The sequence below is a fragment of the Schistocerca cancellata genome, chromosome 1 (assembly GCF_023864275.1).
Source record: "Schistocerca cancellata isolate TAMUIC-IGC-003103 chromosome 1, iqSchCanc2.1, whole genome shotgun sequence".
In the NCBI taxonomy this organism is placed as follows: Eukaryota; Metazoa; Arthropoda; class Insecta; order Orthoptera; family Acrididae; genus Schistocerca; species Schistocerca cancellata.
In genome coordinates this window covers 549,913,838-549,935,621 of record NC_064626.1, presented here as the reverse complement: position 1 = coordinate 549,935,621, position 21,784 = coordinate 549,913,838, and the positions used below count along the sequence as shown (strand labels likewise).

Sequence of the window (21,784 nt, the reverse complement as noted above, 5' to 3'; positions counted from 1 at the left end):
TTGGAGGTCAGTATGCCCATGCACCATAACACCTGGACAACCAAAACAATCATGTTCGATAATTTTAGTCTATGAAGGCGTCAGTGAGACACTTGGCTTATTTGGAAAGGGAATTCTCATCCCTACAGTTGCTATGACTGTGGGTAGTTAGGCTGTATGGAAGGGACTCCTTGGTATGAAATGGGTGCCATATGTCTCCTCAATACATACCACACCCCCTTGATGGGATTTAAGGAGGGGGTTGGGCAGGCTAGTCTGTGCCATATACATTGTCATTCCGAGAACTATTGCACCTCTGTGGTTCGATGTGGTCGCACATTGTTGTCCATAAAAATGAAGTCAGGAATGAGTGAACCCCCGAAAAGGTGTGTATGTCACAATAACATGGACAGTGATTGTACCTTGTTCAGAGATTTGGAGGTCAGTATGCCCATGCACCATAACACCTGGACAACCAAAACAATCATGTTCGATAATTTTAGTCTATGAAGGCGTCAGTGAGACACTTGGCTTATTTGGAAAGGGAATTCTCATCCCTACAGTTGCTATGACTGTGGGTAGTTAGGCTGTATGGAAGGGACTCCTTGGTATGAAATGGGTGAAAACTGTGGCCAAGAGACAGCTGGACCACCCATTGCTGAACATGTTGCCCAACATGATGTACTTCACTTCGAGACTGCTTCACAGCCTGCACCATTTGAATCCTTCGAACAACTCCAGCTTTTCTGACTTGCATAGGCGAGACCCTTCCTTACAACATAGTCTTCACTCCTGTGATCTCCCTGACCTCTGTTTTTTCTAGTCTAGTCCACCAATCTATCCCTTCCCTGCTCCCACTCCAGCACTACACAACACTTCCTTCAATTCTGCCAAAATGGTTCTTCCTCATCTCTACTTCTCTCCTCAACCCTCCCACCTACAGCACAGTGTTCCATCTCTGCAACAGCAATCCTATCCTGTTCCCACCACGTCCCTGCATGCTCTCGGAGGCAGCACAATACCTTCCCCCCACCTGTACCCTGCTATCTTTTGCCCTCCTCATCCAATGCCATCTCCTTACCCCCACAATCCACCTCAGATTGCTGGTCACATCAGATGCGTTTATTTTGTCCCAGACTATCCATTGTTAAATTTAATCTGGTGGTCTGAAGAAATTATAGTACGAAATGACACTAAAAATAGTAGATGAGTTTGCTGTTTGGACAGCAAATTATCTCACAATGGTAGAAGTAAGTTTGACATAAATGCCAATTGATAAAATCAGAGAAGACTTTTTGAGAAAGAGAAATATGTTAAGACAAAATGAAATTTGTCAGGAAATATTTATTCTGAAAGTATTTCTGGAGTGTTGCGTTATATGAATGCAAACTGTGGTTTATAAACACTGCAGACAAGTATAGAATTTTTTGAAATATGGAGTTAACAAAGAAGTCCAACAATTAGATATGCCAGATAACTAATGAAGAGGGTCCTGAATTGACTCAAAGAGAAAAGAAATTTGTGATCTGACTTAGCAAAAAGAAGGATTGATCGATGGGAAACATTGAGGCATCAAAGAATAGTTAATTTGGTGATGGAGGGAAGTGTGTGTGGGGAGGGGGGGGGGGTGTTAAACTAGGAAAGTACCAAGAAATGAAATATTAATCATACACAGTTGATGTTCCTGAGACATACTGTGTCTCACCTTTACCTACAATAATGGTGTTGGCAGAAGCAATGAATTAAAATTTATACCAGCATTGGGATTTGAACCCAGGTCTCTGCTGTTTCTTTTTTCTTTTTTCCATTGAATCTGATCAGGGCGGATGTCGTAAGACACCCTTTTAAGTTCGTTGTTGATTTATTAACTCAGTTTTTTTATTACAGAGGGCAGGCAGCTAACCCTCTGACCGAACACGCTGAGCTACCATGCCAGCTGCTTATTAGGCAGATGCACTAACCACTGCGCTAAACTGGTGCTGCAGCTTATGCGAGTTTAGAAGAGTAATAGCAATCGGTTGAGACGTGAAATGGAATTTGTGTTGAGGGAGGGAGACATACTAGGGTAAACTGCTGGGCCGTGGTAGCTGCAGTGCCAATGTGGTGCAGTAGTAAGCTAATATGGCTAGTAAGCAGGTGGCCTAAGTTCGAATCCCGGCACTGGTACAAATTTTCATTCATTGCTTCAGCCTACATCATTATCATAGATAAAGATTAAAATCAATATGTCTCAAGAACATCAACCATTTATGAGTAATATTTGACCAGCATTAACCCCATTTTGCTCATTGCTAAGGTGCTTTCCCAGTATTGGAGAGCCTCTACAGCATTGATGTGAGTTTAGAAGGGGAATAGCAGTAGGCTGAGGCCTGAACTGTAATCTGTATCAGAAAGGAAGACATACTAGGGTAATCTGTGCAGCTGTACTAGCTGCAGTGCCAGTGTGGCACAGCAGTTAGTGCATTTGCCTAGTAAGTGGGAGATCCAGGTTCAAATCCTGGCAATGGTAAAAATTTTGATTCATTGCTTCAGCCTACATCGTTATTGTAGAAATGAAATACTTCCACTGGATAGACTAGTGTTGAGAGCTGCATCAAACCAGTCTTTTGACTGAAAACTACAACTAGCACAATGGCATTTAAGAAGCTCAAATCTGAGAGGACAGTGTTGAAGAAGCAGAAATAAAAATTGCCACTTTTGAAGTAGAATTACTTTACATAATGACTGAAATGAGAAATACAAGAAAAGCAGACTGCTCAAACTGAGTGAGGTGTAACAGTAAAGACCACACATTTTGTGGTACAATGGCTCAAACTTCTGGGTAGACAATCAGCTTTAGTTCTACAATGTAATGCCAGGATGTTTCTTTCAATCAGACCTGACCATTTCCTTGTCCTCTTCTGTCCTTGCCCTGCTAAGAGAACACTGGATCAGTGGTTTTAATAAAATGTTTGTAATTTACCTACTTTCTCTCCTTCCTTCCTTCATTCATACATAGAGCTAAAAGCAATAAAATACCTCCTTCAACGAGCATCAAAATGTGTGGTGATACCCATTGTATAATTAAGGAATGTGTGTTAATTGTATAAACTTATAATGTTAATGGTACTCAGTGTTATGCATATTTCCCTGCCATTAGTTTTGGAATTTGGATCAGCTATATACTAAACATTTTCATTTTCAATGATAAATATAAAACAAAGCTGTTTTACTTTAGGCAGACCTAATACCTAAAAATGTGAACTGTGTTGCAGACTCAACAGAGTAAAGAAGTTTGTGGATGGGATGAGATTTGATGCGTTTGAAATGTGGTGCTATGTAGGAACTGAGTCATTGTAAGGAAAAAAAATTAAGATTTGGTATGTGGGATTAAGGCATCCAGAATTTGTTAGTTTGGTAATGGTGGGGGATGCCTTGGAGAGAGGAGGTTGGGGGTAGGCAATATGTATCTCTTTCTTTTGAAGAATGTGTGTGTGTGTGTGTGTGTGTGTGTGTTTGGGGAGGGGGCCTGGGGGGGGGGGGGGGAGGGGGGGAGCAGGGAAGTTATGGATTGAAGTTTGGCTTAATAATAATATGTTTCAGCTCCTCCGCCAGCATTAGTTAATGTCACTGTTCGTCCCTCTACTGTGTTGGCGCTGTTGATGTGGGATGTAGCTGAAGATGGAGGGTATGAAATCACACATTTCACTATTCGATTTCGCCAGAAGTATCCCTCTGACGATGGCCAACCTAACACCTGGCGCTCAACCCTTCCTGAACATATCAGTCCAACTGCTGTAAGTAATTAGTTTATTTTCAGAGGATTTTAGATAGATGATGTTTCTGTTGAGTGACTTGGATGGTTTCTTAGTCACATCTACTTAATAATGCCAATAAAAGAACATTTTTCTAGTACAGCTACTCTCGTTTCTATATTTCAGAAATGTTCTTGAGATCGTTGTATCTTCTGACAGAGAAGTAAGTAATTCTGTGCTATGAAACACTTATCCTTGCATTGTAGTGCCACAGAATGGAGTGTGCAGAATACTTTACTGTAGAAAAGTTGTTTTCCTGATTTTTGGTTTACTAATAGGAAGGTTCACTGCATCTGTTAGTTGCATAGTTTAGTTTGTGACTGAAATTTCTAGATAAATATTTAGCTGAAAGCTAATGAACTTCCTTGATGAGTGCAGCGGATCTTTGTACAGATTGTAAAAATCATTATTCTACTAATTCCTTATCCTTAGACAAAGTTTATTTGGGTTGAATATGTAAACTGACGTAGACTTATGTCTTACTAGAAATAATTGTCTGTCTGGGTGTGCACCTCTTGGACAAATTGTCCCAACAATTTTTGAAAAATTACATAAATTAATGACATTTCCAAATTCTCACTATTATTTTGCAACTACAGTGAAGCATGGAGTGGTAAGAACACAGACAGTTTGCATTAGTCTCTCTCTCTCTCTCTCTCTCTCTCTCTCTCTCTCTCTCTCTGTGTGTGTGTGTGTGTGTGTGTGTGTGTGTGTGTGTGTGAAGGAAACATGACAAAAGAATCATAGGGAAAAAAGTGCAGAAATACAGTAAAGGTTGTAATTAAGGAAAAAATGTGTGAAAAGAGCATGATTTAAGTATTCATATTTAGTAATCACAAAACTGTCAAACTCAGGCTATATATTTTAGTGAACTGGTCATTGATAAATCCACATTTTGTTTCCTGATACTAGTGAATGCTTTAAACTGTTGTCACATCAATGTGCTTGTTGAAAATTTGAATTTGTATGTTCTTTTATTGTGTTCTTGTCATTACGATATGCCTCCCATGTCTTTCCCGATTATAGAACAAGAAGAAAAAGTTTAATGTGTGAATGTCAAGTGGATGTATACTTCACAGCTGTTGTTAAGTAAGGAGAGGCAGAATGTTGAAGAATTGTGATCGGTGTCTGAGTTATCCTGCATAGTAGTCAAACAAAACTCTTCACAGATAATTTTGGTCTACTGTGAGAAATTTCTCATTACACATTAGGCTACAGTGTACTGTAAACAGTCTGTGAGAATAGCCTATGACAACTAGATGGTGCTGTTGAGATGTGACAGTACTGTTACAGTCTAGTCAGTGAAGGAAAGTTAGGGGAAAATTTCATGTAGTCACAAATTTTTGTGCAGTGGTAGGGAGGGAGTGTTGTGAACATCATCTTAAAAATCCTGACTGGTGGAGTGTGAGCTCGAGGCTGGGGGAGTGTGAAGGTCACTTTTGTAGGTTTTTCATGCATGTCTTGATATCCGCAACTTCAAGTGAAACTTTTTCCCAGTACGAAATTAAATTATATTAATTTTTGTATAAAGAAATCATCTTTTCTCTAGGACTAATTATTTCCACATTGCAAGGAATAATAGTGTTTTAATGGTGTGTGTGTGTGTGTGTGTGTGTGTGTGTGTGTGTGTGTAACATCATTTAAGTGGTTAGTATAACATCGTGAACACCAGAAGTACCATGTGGGTAATTTTTTACCCACAAGAGTTTTTCAAGGGCTTTAACCCCCTCCATAATCATCACAGGACCAAATGCTCCTGTGACTCTTCATAATTTATGGGGTTGTAGAACTCACTAAAATTTTATCCCGCTAGCCCATGTAGAAGTATGAAAAATTTATCTGTTCTTCTGGTCGCACCATGTGGATGATTTCTGACCCATACACATTTTAGCGTAATTTGATATCAATAACACTAAATAGTTTCTGAGCATACCTTAACTCAATTCATGAGATGTTGGAGTGTATTAAGATTCTTTGGGCCAAAAAGACCTTGAAATACAAAGAATTTGGAGGTCGGGCGATACTTTATATCAGTGCGGCTTTCCATTTTCTATGGTCTGGCAACATGCAGACCTATAAAGTGACACTGATGAGCCACAGAATAACATCCTACATCGCAGACTGGGGCACTGCTAATAGTTCCCATACACAACAGCAGATGCCAGGTGTGTCATACTTAATGTTTCCTGTCTGTACTTGACCTGAGTAGGCTGAGGCAGACCTGACACCAACAATGTAAGCTTGCAGTTTATTTTCATGAGTTTGTGTCACTGAAACTACGATTGCAAGACGATGTGGCATTATGAAGGGCGAGATTCTCTACTGTCTGGAGAACATTTTACTGATGCAATTGAGTGATGAATCCAGTAGTGAGACAATTCAATTGGAGGACAACACTTTGTTCCAGTGAAAACCGCTGACTCAAGTGATTCAGACGCAGCAAATGAACAGTCAGCAGCATCTGATCCATCTGACGATGACCTACTTCTTACACAACATAAGCATGAACCATTCTAGCTATATTTTTGAACCAAAGAGCACACAGTCAACTGTACAGCTTTCTTTCTTCTATTCTTTAGATGTCAGATTTACAGATTCTACCCGAAGGTCTGAATATCCCTCTCAGTGATGAGCCAAACATGCATACAATGTAAGACAAGGCCTTCAACAGGGACAAGGATGGTGGGGCAGAGGAGTTATCGGTCAGCTACCTGATGGAGTCAGCAAGTCACTGATAAATAAAACTTTATTCAAAACTCAAATGCAATATCACTGATAATCTAATGTAAACACTTAAGTCAAATTGCGTTGTGGCTGATCTTTTGCCATTGTTCCCACTCTTTCACCGGTTACAAAGAATTTTGACATGTCACAAGACAGTGACGGCATGGCAGTTGGTGCAGTTCATGGAGCAGCGAAAGGTGGACTGGTCACAGTCATGGTATACTGAGTGCCACATGTTGTGCAACAGCTCATGTCAGTGATCCAATCCTGAAACTGATAAAGTACACTGAAGAAAATGCTCACAGCACAGTTGGTAATAATGAGTGATTCCTAAGCCTGGAAGAACTAGATGCTTTTATTGGATTACTTTAGACTTGTAGAGCATAGGGTGCTTGGGGTATTTCATACAAAGACATGAAGCAATAAGTGGGGACCTCCTTTCTTTCAAAGCACCGTGTCAAGTAACAAATATGCAGTAACTTGTGTGTGATTATGTGTCATCAAGAAGACAACATAAGAAAACTGATAAATTTTGCCTTGCTTCAGAAATAAGGCATCTGTTTACTGACAGTTGCTTTGTCTGCTAAAAGCCAGACAAGACAATGACTGTCGACAACCAACTGTATCCTTGTGAGTGCAGGTGCCCATTCATACAATACTTGCTGCGTAAGCCTGATAAGTATGGGATAAAATACTGGATTTTGTGTGATGCTGACAACTGCTACATCCTGAATAGATACCCTTACCATGGCAAAGATGAAACTTGTGATCCAAGCAAGAGTCTTGGTCACCATATCGGTATGAAAGTGGCACAGCCGTTCCCCAACTGTGGTTGTAACATCAGCAACTAACAACTTCATCACCTCTGTGAAACAAGCAGATGAGCTGGAACAAAAAGGAACGCTTTCAAGTTCACTGAAGGAGATTCATCCTGCGGTGCGGAGCGGAGGTAATGCATTGTATGCAACACACTTGTACAAGTCAGGTGACAATCTTTTCTCAGTATACCGAGAGAAAAAGGAAAAGATGTCCTTATTCTGATTGACATGCATGCTGGATGTCAGGTGAATGAGAATATTGAGCAGAAACTTCCACACAACTGTAAAGTCTTTTAATGAAACTAAGGGTGGAGTCAGTGTAATTGATCAAATGGCTAGACGCTACAGTGTTTGAGCTGGAACCCACTGGTGGTGACGTTACCTTGATCAACATTCGCTTGAGTTTTAAGTTACTTAATTACTTACCTCTAAGAAAATTTGATGCTGAGAGATTATCCTCATAGTTGTAGATGGGCTTGCTGCTCCTTACAATCTGCAGTGAGGAGCTAGTCTCCCCTTGCAGGCACTCGATACTGGTGCTGGCCAATATGGAAATAGAAGGCGTTATCAAATTCATGCTTCCTGCAAATAACAAAAGTGAAATAAAATGTCAAACTTATGCTTCAAGTGCAACAAGTTTGTGTGTGAAAGCTGCTAAGTACAAACTCTTGTCTGAACTATGATCCCATCCCAGATTAGACAATTCTGTCAACTCTTTGTTCCTAAATGTTTCTAAGTATAGACTAAAGTTGTTGATTTGAATGCTTTAATTCCTTGATTGCAATAAGCAAGAAAACATGCAGAGCATTTTAGTCACCTGCTGCATTTTAGAATCTGTCACAAAAAGCTGGTACTCAACCTATTTGTCTGTAAAATTAAAAATACTACTAGTACTCACAAAAACAGTATGTTTTGGCTCTGTTTCAGACTTTATTTTTCTTTTTTCTTTTTTAAAAAAAGGAACATTGTAGCATTGTTTTACTTCTTTTGGTGATGATTTGTGAAACACTGTGGAATTTCTTCTGTCAAATTAAAAAAAAAATCTGAAAATTTATGTTTGACAGTGTACTATTCATTTTAGAGACCACATTATCCTTTGACTAAACTTTAGAGACTTCCTGAACGCATTGGCAACACGGCGACACTCAAAATCAAATACGAATAAAAGTGTGGTTTCCTACTGTGGGTCAAAAAATCCCACATGGTACTACTAGGGGTATGGCAAAGTCCAGCACTTCTAGTGTTAAGGGATAAATTGTGTTCTGGGGATGTAACAGGGTGAAAATGTGGGGTGGAGGTTAAAAGTGTGAGGGAAAGTAGGCTGCCGAACTGCAATCATGCACTTTCCTCCTTCATACGTCTGCATAAGGACGAGAGAGTTGACAATTTCCAATTCTCTCTACCACATTGTCAAAAAAAAGTAACTCCAGGGTGTTTCACAAAGTTACACAGATCCTTCTGCAACTTGCAATATGAAACACTGGCATTGAAGTTGCTGATAATACAACCCCAAGAAAAGCATATGGACATATTCTACATAAATCTCTATACAGTTTTCAACAAAGATAGAGGAAAATTGATTCTTAGCCATCCTGTACAGCAGATTGAATTTTTTTTCTGGGAAAGGCAGCTTCCCCTCCCATGATTGCCACTCTCTTTTCAGTTAACAGACAGACTATACCTACCTAGCATTTCCTGTCCAGTTCTCTCATGTGAGGAGACAAAATAACTTCAATGAACTCATGTTTATATAGTGGAGCTATTTTCAGTTTATTTAGTGAGTCTTTGGACTGCTAAGTCAAAACATTATGACCACTACCCACAGCAACATTGGATACTGCTTGGTGGCATTGTGGGCACACGATACAGTAACGAAAGAATGTAATCAGAGTAGACATGGCCGGGGGGATCACCATAGCGAAGATGCGGGCTGGAAATGGGGAAATCCATTGGGATAAGCAACATTGACAAATAGCAGATTATTATTATTATGCAGAGCCTGTGAGTGAGTATCAAATGTTCATGTGCTACTGTCATGAGCCTCTGCGGAAAGAGGTAGAACAACAGTGAAACTGCCACTAGCTGCTAAATGGTTGGATGTCTACGTCTCTTCACAGAACATGTAGTTTGGAGGCTTGACTGCTTTGTAAAGGAGGATAGATGGTGATCTGTGGCATCTCTGCTGAAAGAGCGTAATGCTAATGCACGCACCAGTGTTTCAGAATACACCATTCATTGTACACTGTTGAATAAGGGGCTCCGCAGCAGACCACCCCTCCATGTTCACACATTGATCCAATGTCATCATCAATTATGATTGCAGTGGGATCGGGGCCATCAGGATTTGACCATCAATCAATGGAAACATGTCAGCTCTTCAGGTAAATCACATTTTTGCTTCACTAGGTCCCTAGTTGTGTCCACAAATGCCATCATTGAGGTGAATGATGGCTTGAAATGTGCAGCGTGCCACGGATGCAGGCTGGTGGGAGCAGTATTATGCTATGGGAGACCTCTCCTGCACTTGCATGGGACCTGTGGTAGTAATCAAAGACACTGTGACAGCTGCAAACTATGTGCTTCCCTTCATGCTTGATGTCTTCTCTGGCGGCAGTGTCATTTTTCAGCATGAACTCATGTTGATGTCTTGGTGACCAAATTTGCCTGATGTAAATCCTATGCAACCCATCTGGCCCAGTGGCCCATTCATCATCATCTTTGTTTCCCCTCTACCCAACATCTGGTTGGGTTGGGGAATCAATGGTACTTCACCGTTTTACTCTCTCTTTCAATCATTCTTCTTCCACAATTTGGTTCCATAGCAGGTTTCTCCTCCTTAAACTCATCTGTTTCGTATCAATCCATCTTGTTCTCAGTCTTCCTCTTGGCCTCTTGCCTTCAATCTTGAACTCCAACTTTCTTTTGGTATTCTTCCCTCTCCCATCCTCTTCACATGCCCAAACCATTTTAATCTATTCTAAGCAACCCATTATCTACGCGAATTACATGACCTGTGTGTAAATGTCTACTGGCATGTACCTCTACAAACCTACCAACAAACTGTTTAATCCAAGATACACAGAACCAGTAGTATATTTCATTGCAAGGATGGTCAAACAAGTTGTGGAGCAAGTGTCATAATATTTTGGCTCATTAGTGTATTTGCATTTGTTACATGAGGTATTGCATAAAAAAGGCTCAACAGATCGAGATGTCAACACTCTATCACACTGAAGAGCCTGCGTTCAGTATAAAATGCTGTCAGTATGTATCTGACAATGTCAATTTCATTGTCTTCACTATCAGTGGCTATCCACAGCTTGTGGATATCATTCCAGCCTCAGCTCTTCCAACACCTGAAGAGGCTCAGAGGCTTAGATTGGCTTCTCCTGCAGTAGAAGTATGTCACCTAGGTGTTATTGAGCACAAGTCAAGCAATGCATTAATGCAAATTACTGTTTAAGATTTAAAACATGATCAGTCCTATTCCATCACACATATTAAAACTCACATTGCAGAATATACTGTGGATGTGCGGATCCACTCAGTGCAGCCCACTCTACAAGTGCCGGTAATTCGTCAATTTAAGAGATTTAAACGGTCTACCAGTAACACAATTAATGGTAAGAGAAGTGCAATAACTTTCTGATCATTCATTAATTCACCACCAAGTGACTACCATGGAGTAATTGTGCTTTACGATGTGCTGCCAATAAAAAACAGCAACATAGTGCCACGACTTTACCAATCCCATCCCTTACCTGCCAACACTACTTAGGTCATTGACAACATCACACTTACAAATTAAGTTCTCCTCAGCCATTGTTTATGGGAATGTATTTTACTTAAAATCTCACTTATGAACTGCAAATAAGTACTCACATAATAAACTATATAAACAGAAGCTCAGTTAAGATATTTTGTGTACATACATAAGAGAAATGGACAGAAAATACTGAGTAGATATATCTGTCAGTAAACAGCACCCATTGTAGGAGAAGTTATGTTTCCTAGATGAAAGCTACAGCTGCTGCAAGAATGACTAACAATCAGTTAGCCTGTAGCAGTGTAGAACAACATGCAGATATTTACATGGAATCTGCCAATATGCTTTTCTTGTGTTTAAATTACTAGCAACTCCTATCTGTATTCAGTGCCAAGTGGGAGCACTATCAGTCAGTCGAGCCACAGGGAGCTACTGAGTCACCCAGGGACGCACTGTGACTGTCCCAGTGCAACGGGCCAGAGAACAACATCAAGAAGAATTGCTTCTCAGTTTTTGAGAAGATCAATGGTGTCCAACCCCCCCCCCCCCCCCCCAACATGGGGTTCAAGGTCACCTTTATTGATAAAAAGTGCAGTCATTAGTTAGAGTTGCACTTTCACAACATCCATGACCCTTAAACAAAATAAATAAACTTTCAGAACTCATTTTCACAACATCCATGGCCCTTACACCAAACAAATACACCTTTAGTACTCTCTACACTGTGTCTACTATGAGTGTGGAGAGTTAAGGGCTTATCAGAATAGTAACAAGACCTACCCAGATCCTTATTAACTGTCTCACCAATATGATAGGTATGACAAGCAGTCACATTAGGAATCAGAACTGTGCAACCCAGCAGTGGCAGGAGCACTACTACCAGATTATACAACAGCAGCAGTAAGCCAGCTATTACTATGACTGAAGCTTTCATTATTTAGAGTACTAAAATTACAATTATGTCCTATAAATACACATGGTCCATCAAGAGTAGAAGTATTGGTGACTTAATGCAGTTTCGTTTTTGCAACAACCACTCTAGTGCCACTCTTTGTTTGTACGTTAATAATGTTCATGAAAACAGTAGCGCAATGATGCACATGTCGACAGCATCCGTAGTGCATCATGACTCAGTAGCACCATCCAACGCAGTTGCCTGTGCAGCATCCCAGTCCGATACAGATTGGCAGTGAGACCAGATATGCCACTGCTTATAGAGCTGAGTACACTTATCAACACTGCAACTTCTTGCTTTGGCCTCACAGCACCCTCGGTGGCCAGAGAAAGTAAGGGTGCTGAGTGGGCAGGACCACACTTTGTGAAAAGCAAACACCCAAAGGCATGTCTGCATAATGTGCCACCTGTGATTTATAAGACGAGCTGCAGAAGGGTTGGTATAACTTCTTGAAATACCCTGTAGTTGCCTTTTTGACAATGTGCTTTAGAGAGAGAGGGAAATTGCCTGCCCCTTTTCATTTTGCAGACCTATGAGGTAGGAAAGCGTATAATCACAATCTGGGAATCTAGCTTTCCTCATGCTTCGAAACTCCACCCCTGCATTTCCACCCTGTTACCCTCCCAGAACACAGTTATCCCATAATAATGTTCAACTGCACTTAGATGTGCTAGAATAATTTAATGTTGGTTTTTATCAACAAACATCAGTGTTATACAATTGAAACATATTCAACAATCTGTGATTTTAGGAAGTTTAATTTTGTACTGGAAAAAATTTTCGCCGTAAGTTGTGGTTTTCGACGTATTCGTTAAAAGCTTAAACAAGTTACTCTTATGCCCCCACATTTCCCCTATGTTCACATACCACTGGTTAGGGTTTTTAGGGTGTTGTTCATGACACTCTCTGCTACCACTGTACAAAACTATGGGACTACACAAATTTTTCCTTTTGTTGACATTTTTTGGTCTTTGGTGCCTTGGTTATTACTGTAAAATTTGTCATTCATTATCATTAAAACAATGTCAGCGAGAAATGAGTCAAGTACTTTGTTCACAGTAAGAATATAGAGAAACAGTGTTGTGAATAATGGAAATTTCATGTGAGAATTTTCATTGGATGATTTTTACAATTTTCAGAGAATCCTAATTCAACAATACTGCCTCAAAGTGTTTCTTTCAACTTTGGTAATCTGTTGCCTCCAGAAAAGATAGTTTTCAGCTGGGTACATGGAGGGGGGGGGGGGGGGGCGATAGGTGGGGAGAAGAGCGCTATCTGGTGGTGGCATGATGATTCTGCCACCAGGTGCATCATAGGGAGGCTGTGGGGAATGGAGGGGGGGGGGGGGGCAAAAAGGAGAGGACAGGCAATGGGAAACACAAGCTTGTGCATTGGCAGAAGATGATGCACAATGAGGGTGAGTGGACATGAATAAAGGAGGTGATAGGACAGGGGGGGGGGGGGGGGGTGGTGGAAACTGTAGGGTGTGGGGACAGTAGGTTACCATAGGTCAAGGCCAGGATAAGTTCGGGAGTGGAGAATATGTTAAAGGATAACTCCCATCTGCACATTTCAGAAAAGGTGGTGGTGGAGATGAGGATCCAGATGGCCTGGATTGTGAAGCAGCTAGCCAGATATGACACGATTATTGTTGTCTAGCATTCAAATTTCTATACTGTTCATCCAGGCATTCCCAACCCCTCCTCCCTCACCCCTCCTCCCTCACCCCTCCTCCCTCACCCCTCCTCCCTCACCCCTCCTCCCTCACCCCTCCTCCCTCACCCCTCCTCCCTCACCCCTCCTCCCTCACCCCTCCTCCGCACCCTTTCCTTTTTAATCCCGTGATTAAATCCCTTCACTAAACAACAGAAAATTCAGAGACAGGTTTGTTTGCACAGGGGGCAGATGAGAAGGATGATGACACTAGTAGGCATGCACACAGGAATTTTTGGTGTGGGGCAAGGAAGAGAGAATACTGTAGAAATGAGTGGATGCCTATAGGGAAAAAATCCTGGGGGAAAGAGGGAGGTGGGAAAAGTAGGGAGAGGTAGAAATTCTGGGTGTGTGTAATTGATTGGAACAAGACAAAAGGGTAGAGACAGATGACTTGCTAGGGGGCAAGTTGAAGATAGGAAGCAGCAGTCTCCAGCTGATCTTGATGGTATAGTTGAGAAGCAGCTGTTAGTCATTTTTAAATAAAAGCTTTTTGGTATTCAAACCAAGTCATTTCAAATAAAATTCTGTAACTTTTAAAAGCTGTTTCTAGCATCATTGTCAAGTAGAACTACAAGCTGCCCTTGTTGGTTATGTGCCCTATTTACTGTATATAGGTAAGACAGCAGCTTCTGGAACCTTTCAGAGAATGCCCGGAGGTACACCTATGGGAATGCGAGGTGAAAAGCTTCTAGCTTCTCCCTTCAGACATGGCACCTGAACACTCAGTAGGTTTATTCTTGATGATAGTAACGGACAGCTGTTGAAAAATCTAGAATTTTACCTATAATGGCAGAGCTCAAATATCAAGAAGATGTAATAATTTTCATGTTGGCCATCAATGAAACAGCAAAATGATATGCAGCATGGTTGTACTCACAAGTGGTTTGCTTCTGCTCTGATAGGCTGTATGCTTGTTTAGTAAGCATGAGAGGATTACAGAGATACTCAACAACATGTAGTGGCAGATGCTACAAGAGAGGTTTTGTGCATTACAGAGAGATTTACTGTTGAAATTCTGTGCACATACATTCCAAGAAGAGTTGTGCAACGTACTACTTCCTTCTTCGTACATTTGACAAATTAACCATGATGAGTGTATCAGAAAAACTAGAGCTCATACATAGGCTCACTGACAATTGTTCTTACCATGCACAATTTATGATTGAAACAAGGAATGGGAGAAGTATCCTCTGCCGTATGGTGTAACGTGACCTATAGAGTATAGTGGTAGTTATAGGCTAGAAGTTTTTCCCTTCATAAATGACAGAGGTTAAGAAGTATTGGTGTTTCGACAAGAACTGTGGCTCACCTGTAAATGGTGTGTAAAGCAGTCTTTCCCTCCCTCTTCTCTCACTCTTGGCTACCCTATGAGTAACAAGGCTGTAACACTTGTCATACATACTCGTTGCCTTCCCCCCCTCCCTCCCCTCCCCCCTCCCTCCCCCTCCCTCCCTCCTCCCTCTCTCTCTCCCTCTCCCTCCCTCCCTCCCTCCATCCCTCCCTCTCCCTCCCTCCATCCCTCCATCCCTCCCTCTCCCTCCCTCCCTCCCTCCCTCCCTCCCTCCCTCCCTCCCTCCCTCCCTCCCTCTCTCACTTATAGTGCATTTGCTGCATAATTATGATCAGTTCTTGCTATCATACCACCAGTTATCAAAGCCTTTAGAGCAAGGAGGCAAGAGTATTGTCTGTGAGTAATTGCTGTGGATGAAATAATTCCACACATTCACCATACCAATAAATCACTCAATCATCACCTTCTAACAAATAAATCAACACAACGTGCCTCTGCCCACATGTACAGGTGAAAATTCAAGAGTACAGCTTAACTGTAATTTTCATTGTTGATCAGTTAATCTGTGGCATGGTGTAAATGATATGTACAACTTTGTGTAGCCCCTGAAGTAGTAATCTGTTAATTTACTGACAACCCCAGTGTCCTCGTTTGTGACAGTTTCAAATACTGGTACCTTGGAAACAGTTGCTAATGGAACATATATTTATCCGATGTTTTCCATTCAGCGTTATTGATACTGTTTGTCTTAATATTTGTTGTTTTCCTTGTGAATCATCTGTAGAGAGAGAGAGAGAGAGAGAGAGAGAGAGAGAGAGAGAGAGATTGAAAATGCTCTTACATTTCCTTGGGACATACCCGATGTTACTTAAGTTTATTTTGAAAGTTCACTATCCATTATAATGAACTGGGTGTGTAGTCAAATACTCAGTTGCATATCTTCAAAGATGCCATACTTCACATGATTATATATTTGTTAGTAGTTGATGATGCAGTACGGTGTTGAACACCTTTTGGAAGTCCAAGATGATGGGCCCTAGCTAATCATCTGTCTGCACTGAAGAATGATTTGTTTCAAGAATTTCATTTCATTTATTGTTTTATGCAGATTTACAGAGAACTATAGGGTTCCTACGTACAGCTAGTCCTGAAATTTCTCTAGGTGTTCCATCGGCAAATATTTACTAGATAGCTGGCCAAAGTGGGGTTAAATGACAGAAAAATTAGTTAATAGACACTGATTTTCCTTCCAAAAATTTGTCATGAAATTAACGAAATTTATATTGTCTATTTGATGGAATTTGTGTGTTCTATATAGAAATGGTTGCATTGTTTTTGCTTCATTATAGATGATTTAATTTGGCAGATGAGTGAGAATCTCACAACTTCCTAAAAACGGCGTTTGAAGTCAGTTTTTTTGTTTTTGCACTAAACTCAGTCTGTAGGCAAGTTATGAATAAAACTACAAATAATTTGTTGATGAGAGTTATTTCCCAAAATATCTGTGATCCTTTTCTGTCAGTTTCAAGGTATCAGTTGCAGTTTACTGCCAGGTCTATGTAAGTTTCACAACATGGTTTTAAGTACAGTGTTTTATTGGCATGTGCATGTTATTAGAATACCTATATACCTTGAAATTCATCTCGTTTCTGCCAGATTAATTTACTTTATTGCCACATAACACTATAATTCAAAAATAAAGAAAATCTTGAGCTGAAAATTTAAAAGCATCGGTGAAACAGTCTGTCAGAATATTTGAGAGACTTAAACATATAGATGTGATGCAGGAACATTAGTCCTAAAATTAAATGTAAGTTTCCAAAGCAGTTAGTTTATTATTGAGGAAACAAGAGTCTCCTCTATATTCTGCAGGCTTCAGAAGTTATCCCTAAGTGGCTGGATCTCACCTGTTTACTTTAGTTGTCTTCTTCATAAATGTGTGGTGTGTTAGCTGTCACTTGTGAGTATTTGTCTCATACGGACAGAAGAAAACAGAAGTTCTGCACTGTAGTGAGCACAGTGATTTATTAATGGAAGAAATAGTGTTAGCACATAATGATTGTGCCTGTTGAAAATTGCACTGTACTACACTACAGATTTTTAAGTTAATGTACAGGAAACATATACCGTTTAATTTCACATATGCTGCAACTTGTTTTCAACAAAGAAGTAACCCACTCTGCTTGAAAACTCATACTGAAATAGACAAGTTGTTTACTTTAAACAGTTGTTTACTATTTAGTGTGTGCTACTTTTTCATCTTTGGTACTCCCTCACCTTGAATATTTAGGTCAGTTACTTTACACAGCTGATTAGTGTCTAATATAAGGTACTGTTTCGTCAGTTCGAGAGGAAGTAGTCAGAAATTATTAATAAGAAGTGGCTTGAACATTTTTGTGATTAATTTTTGTTAATCAGTTTCTGTAGCTTCATAGAAGCTATATCTAAAATTACCCAATTGTTTGCTTCTTGAATTCACAAAAAGGAATTGCATCTCAGATACTCCGTATTTGGTGTTTCTGAGGTACATGTTTATCACACTTGTTTATGTGATCTGGAAAGAATAAAGTTGTTCCTGTAGGTATTCTAGATATATTTGTTTATTGCAATAATGAAAATTACAGACTAGAAATGATAACCACAACACATAGGCCCCTAAACACATCCACTCCAGTAATAGTGAACTGTTGATTTGTTCTGGACATTGTCATACAGTATGTCCCTGTTACAAATGGAGTTGTGCACAAAACAAACCAGCAAAGAAAGTAATCTAAAAGTGTTGTGTAGGTTAATCACATTATCCAGGCATGTCCTGCTCTTATGGAAATGCAGGTTTTCTCAGTGGATTTAATTGATGAAATCTTCTTGGGTTATCAGTCTAGTCATGGCATCATATTGGCACAATGCCTGAAAGTGACAAGTGGGAAAATAATTAAAATGCATGACTAGGCTGATAACCCTGCAAGGTTTCATTTATATCATTATCTAGAGATCCTGAAGGTAGTTGTTAGATGTAGGGTAGGGGACAAAGAAAAGGCATTGATATTTTGTCCAACACTGTAAATAAAAACAAAGGCCTTTAAAACCACACATAATAGAAGAAAAATGGCTATTTACCAATATTTAAAATGCAAGCAGTTGGAACAGAAGTGATAGAAATTCAAAAGTTATTAAATAAATGTATGGTAGCTGTTTAACAGAAGTAAAGACCAGAGAAGGAGATTAAAAGAATTGCAAGAATAATATGGAAAGGAATAATCACTCAGAAGCATGGACCCAAAATGTGTGTGATGACATGTTACTTAGAAGTAGGTGGTTCAAATCCTGGTGGTGGAAGAAATTTTCATCACTTTTATCTGACTTGGCAAGGGAAGGACATGGTGACATGGAGTTAGTGGCTTTCTATCACTGTCCTGTGTTAAATTTCTCCCCACAGTGTCTCATGAATAGATGGTATGTAATACTGCTGATGGTGAACCATCCAACAGACAGTCTTGTTGATACTATTTGGCTGTGTGTTGGCACTGGGTTTCACCATGTCATCTCTCTCTCTGTCATCAACAACACAAACACTACTCTGTACGTAATCGAATCAGTCACCTACACTCAACAGACACGACTCTCACACTTTGTGAAGGAATGGTGTCATTTTCAAGTTAGCTGGCTGAAGCTAGAATGCATACAATATTACTTGGCCACTAGTTGCGCAGAAGGCGTGGTAGAGGAGGGGACACCGGTAGTGGTGGGAGCTCCCTTGTGGACAGGACAGCACGGTAGTGGAGGTGTTGCTCTACAGCAAAAGCCTTTGTGCAAACATGTATCTCACAGAACTTGTAAGCTACAGCTAGTGAAACTGAAAAATTTAAAAAGTTTATTATTAAAACCACAATGGGTACAGGATCATGCTGAAATTTGAACAGAGAGAGAGCAATTTATTTTCACCTATGTTGCTCACCTTATTTTCTTTTTCATGTTGCCATGTTAAAATTAGCTTCTTTTCCCAAAACAAAACAGTGTTTACACAGTTTCACCTCACTGAAATGCTAATGCAGTTGCAACAGAATCCTGCAACAGTCTACTATTAATAAAACTGTCAAAGACAAATGAAAGTCAGTAACTTAAGAAAATCTCATGCTTTGTATAAAAATAAGAGTGTGATTGCTTCATTTATGGTGTTACAAAATCCATACTAATTCTCATTTCGCCAGATATCGATAGCCCATCAAAGCATTACATTATTTCATTGAAAAAAAATCTCTAGTCACTCGTATATCACAATAGATAATAAAGTTTCGCATGATGGATATATAACTTAATACCCTCCGCTTTTCATGCTATCATTTGCCAAAAATTCATTGCAGTACTTCGAACCATGTATGAGATCTGAAGGATGATATGAATATTTCACCTCCTCTCTCATTTGTGCACACGACCAGAAATGAGTGCATTTCATACAGTCAGTTTCCTCAAGATTGGTGGCAGATATAGATCTCGTCTCAAGTTTAAAGAAAAATCCAGTATGTTACTCCATGTCAGAGAATGTCTCTTTCGTAACAGCTGAAGCTCACAGCTCTGTAACTGATAACCAACTGAGGCAGCCATCCATTCGGAACAGAGGGGTGGACTCACCCAGCGCGGAGAGTGAGAATGTGCTTCTGTGGACCTTCCAAGTAATCCTGTGCAAGCTCTAACCCTTGGGGTCTCCCAGCCAATGATACCATACATCTTTAATGTACAGTACAAAAGAGTGTAGAAGCTAGAGTATTTGTACGAGAGTTACAGAGAAACGACAATGCTAAGATGCAATCGGCAGAAATCATTTCTGATGCATTAATTTCCTTTTAACTTGATACATGCTGGGAACATTTTTATTTATTTCTCTTTGCAATCAGCACTGATTCGTGTTATGAGACCCTGATTGCCATCTTTTTTATCCCACTGTTAGAAGTGCTTTTCATATTCTTTTATCCACTGCCTCTTGAACCTCATCATCAGCAAAAGTTTTTCCATGCAAGTCTTCCTTCAACATTGAAATAAGTGGAGAAATGATCATTGTGTATGTTTTGGATTGTACAATAGTGTGCGTATACTTCCCATGTGAAGGTAGTTCCTTGGTGCCACACACAGTGTACACATGGGTGCAGTCACAAAATACAGTTTTGTAATGTCTCAGAGTAGACATCAACATCATATTGTACCCCGTAGCCAAGTATTTCTTAAGAAGTGATTTTCCTGTCTCAAAAAATGATTATCATGATTAATTCATTTGCATGATATTGAGATATGGAATTTGTTCCTTAATATTTCGAGAGTGGAATCATTCTAATGACTATCACTTTTGTTCAGGAGCTTAGTGAGCTAGGCATATGTTACTACAGTGTAGTCAAACAAGATTGTCTTCTGCGTAAATGCTGGTATGATAGCTAGTGAATTTCATTTGTGAGCTTCAACCAGTATGTGAAATTTCAGCTTTTCACGATGTATTGGCTGCTTGGAAAGCCCAAGTTATTGTAGCAGTGTACAATTATGTCTGGCACCTTATGTACACACATTTTCTGCTAACGCAGCATGTCTATCCATTTAATGAGCCATTTTTGACACATCTGGACATTGGCCGCAGTTTCTCATCTGTTAGTGTGTATGTTTTGAACAAGTTTTGTTGTCAGGCCTACAGGTGGCACTCCCTTCTTTGATACTTCTGATTATAGTTACTGACATTTTTTAAGTGCAACACCATTTGACCACTGTTTTCTTGCTCAAAACATTTTCACCAAAAAAAAAAATGAGCTGGCAAAATATTCAGCTGTTCTTTTCTCTCTTCCATGCTGAAGATCAATTGCAGCCTAAATTTAATTCAAGTTAGTCAGTATAAATCTGGCATGAAATTATAGTCAATAAACAGGAAAACTACTCTTCACGGAATACGCTTCAAATGACTACCATTGATGTTGATACATAATCTCATTATTGTTTAGATTATATTGTCATGATGTACCACTAAATGTTTTTCAGGCCAGTTTTAATTTAGCTACACTGCACTTAGTGTAACATGGAGTAGTAGTAATTACTTTGAATTCACTTTACCTAAAACTAAAACCTAGTACAGCATAACATGTCACATGGGCAAAAGAATAAATGGCAATATTGGAAACTCTGAATAAAATAACTTTTCTTCAGTTTCTGTTTATATTGTGTCTTTACTGTTTTGATGAACAACATGCCATCTTATCATTCTCCTCTTCAACAAACCATTCTATTTATTTCTTTTGATTTTTATCCTCAGTTTGATGGTTACGTCTACCAGAACAGTATGTATATGTAGTTGAGTTGTGTACGTCACAATTTATGAACTTGGAAGGCATATTTTTTCAGTGGTGACATCCAGATGAAAATGTTTACTGACCTGGTAAATATTACAGCCAATTTATGCCAGTTACCTCTATATGTGTGGGTGTTGCAAAAAAGGATCATACAAACATAGTATGGTTGTGAATTGAATTTTATTTCCAGTTGTTTCTTTGCCGGGAACTGATTCCATTCCACGAGACTAAATTGAAATGACTTGTCATTAAAGCCATGTAAAGTGACTGAATATATCTGTACACAATAAGCAGTAGCTTTTGCCCAAAGATTATGAAGTTCCCTCCAAATTATGACATGCCAGTTTAATTAATTTTGTAATATCGGTAGCTGAAGGTGGAATTTTTATTTTACACCTGACATGAAGTGCTACAGGTGCAG

At 39.7% G+C, this 21,784-nt stretch overlaps 1 protein-coding gene across 3 annotated transcripts in view; it reads left to right on the top strand.

The window, feature by feature from the left end:
• LOC126180242 (protein turtle homolog A) overlaps positions 1 to 21,784 on the top strand; it is a 94,034-nt gene that overhangs the window by 5,703 nt on the left and 66,547 nt on the right. For all 3 annotated transcript variants that reach the window (XM_049924679.1, XM_049924678.1, XM_049924677.1), the window contains exon 3: positions 3,562 to 3,755. In XM_049924679.1, the coding sequence (XP_049780636.1) occupies positions 3,562 to 3,755 (194 nt within the window). The remainder of the gene's footprint in view (positions 1 to 3,561; positions 3,756 to 21,784) is intronic.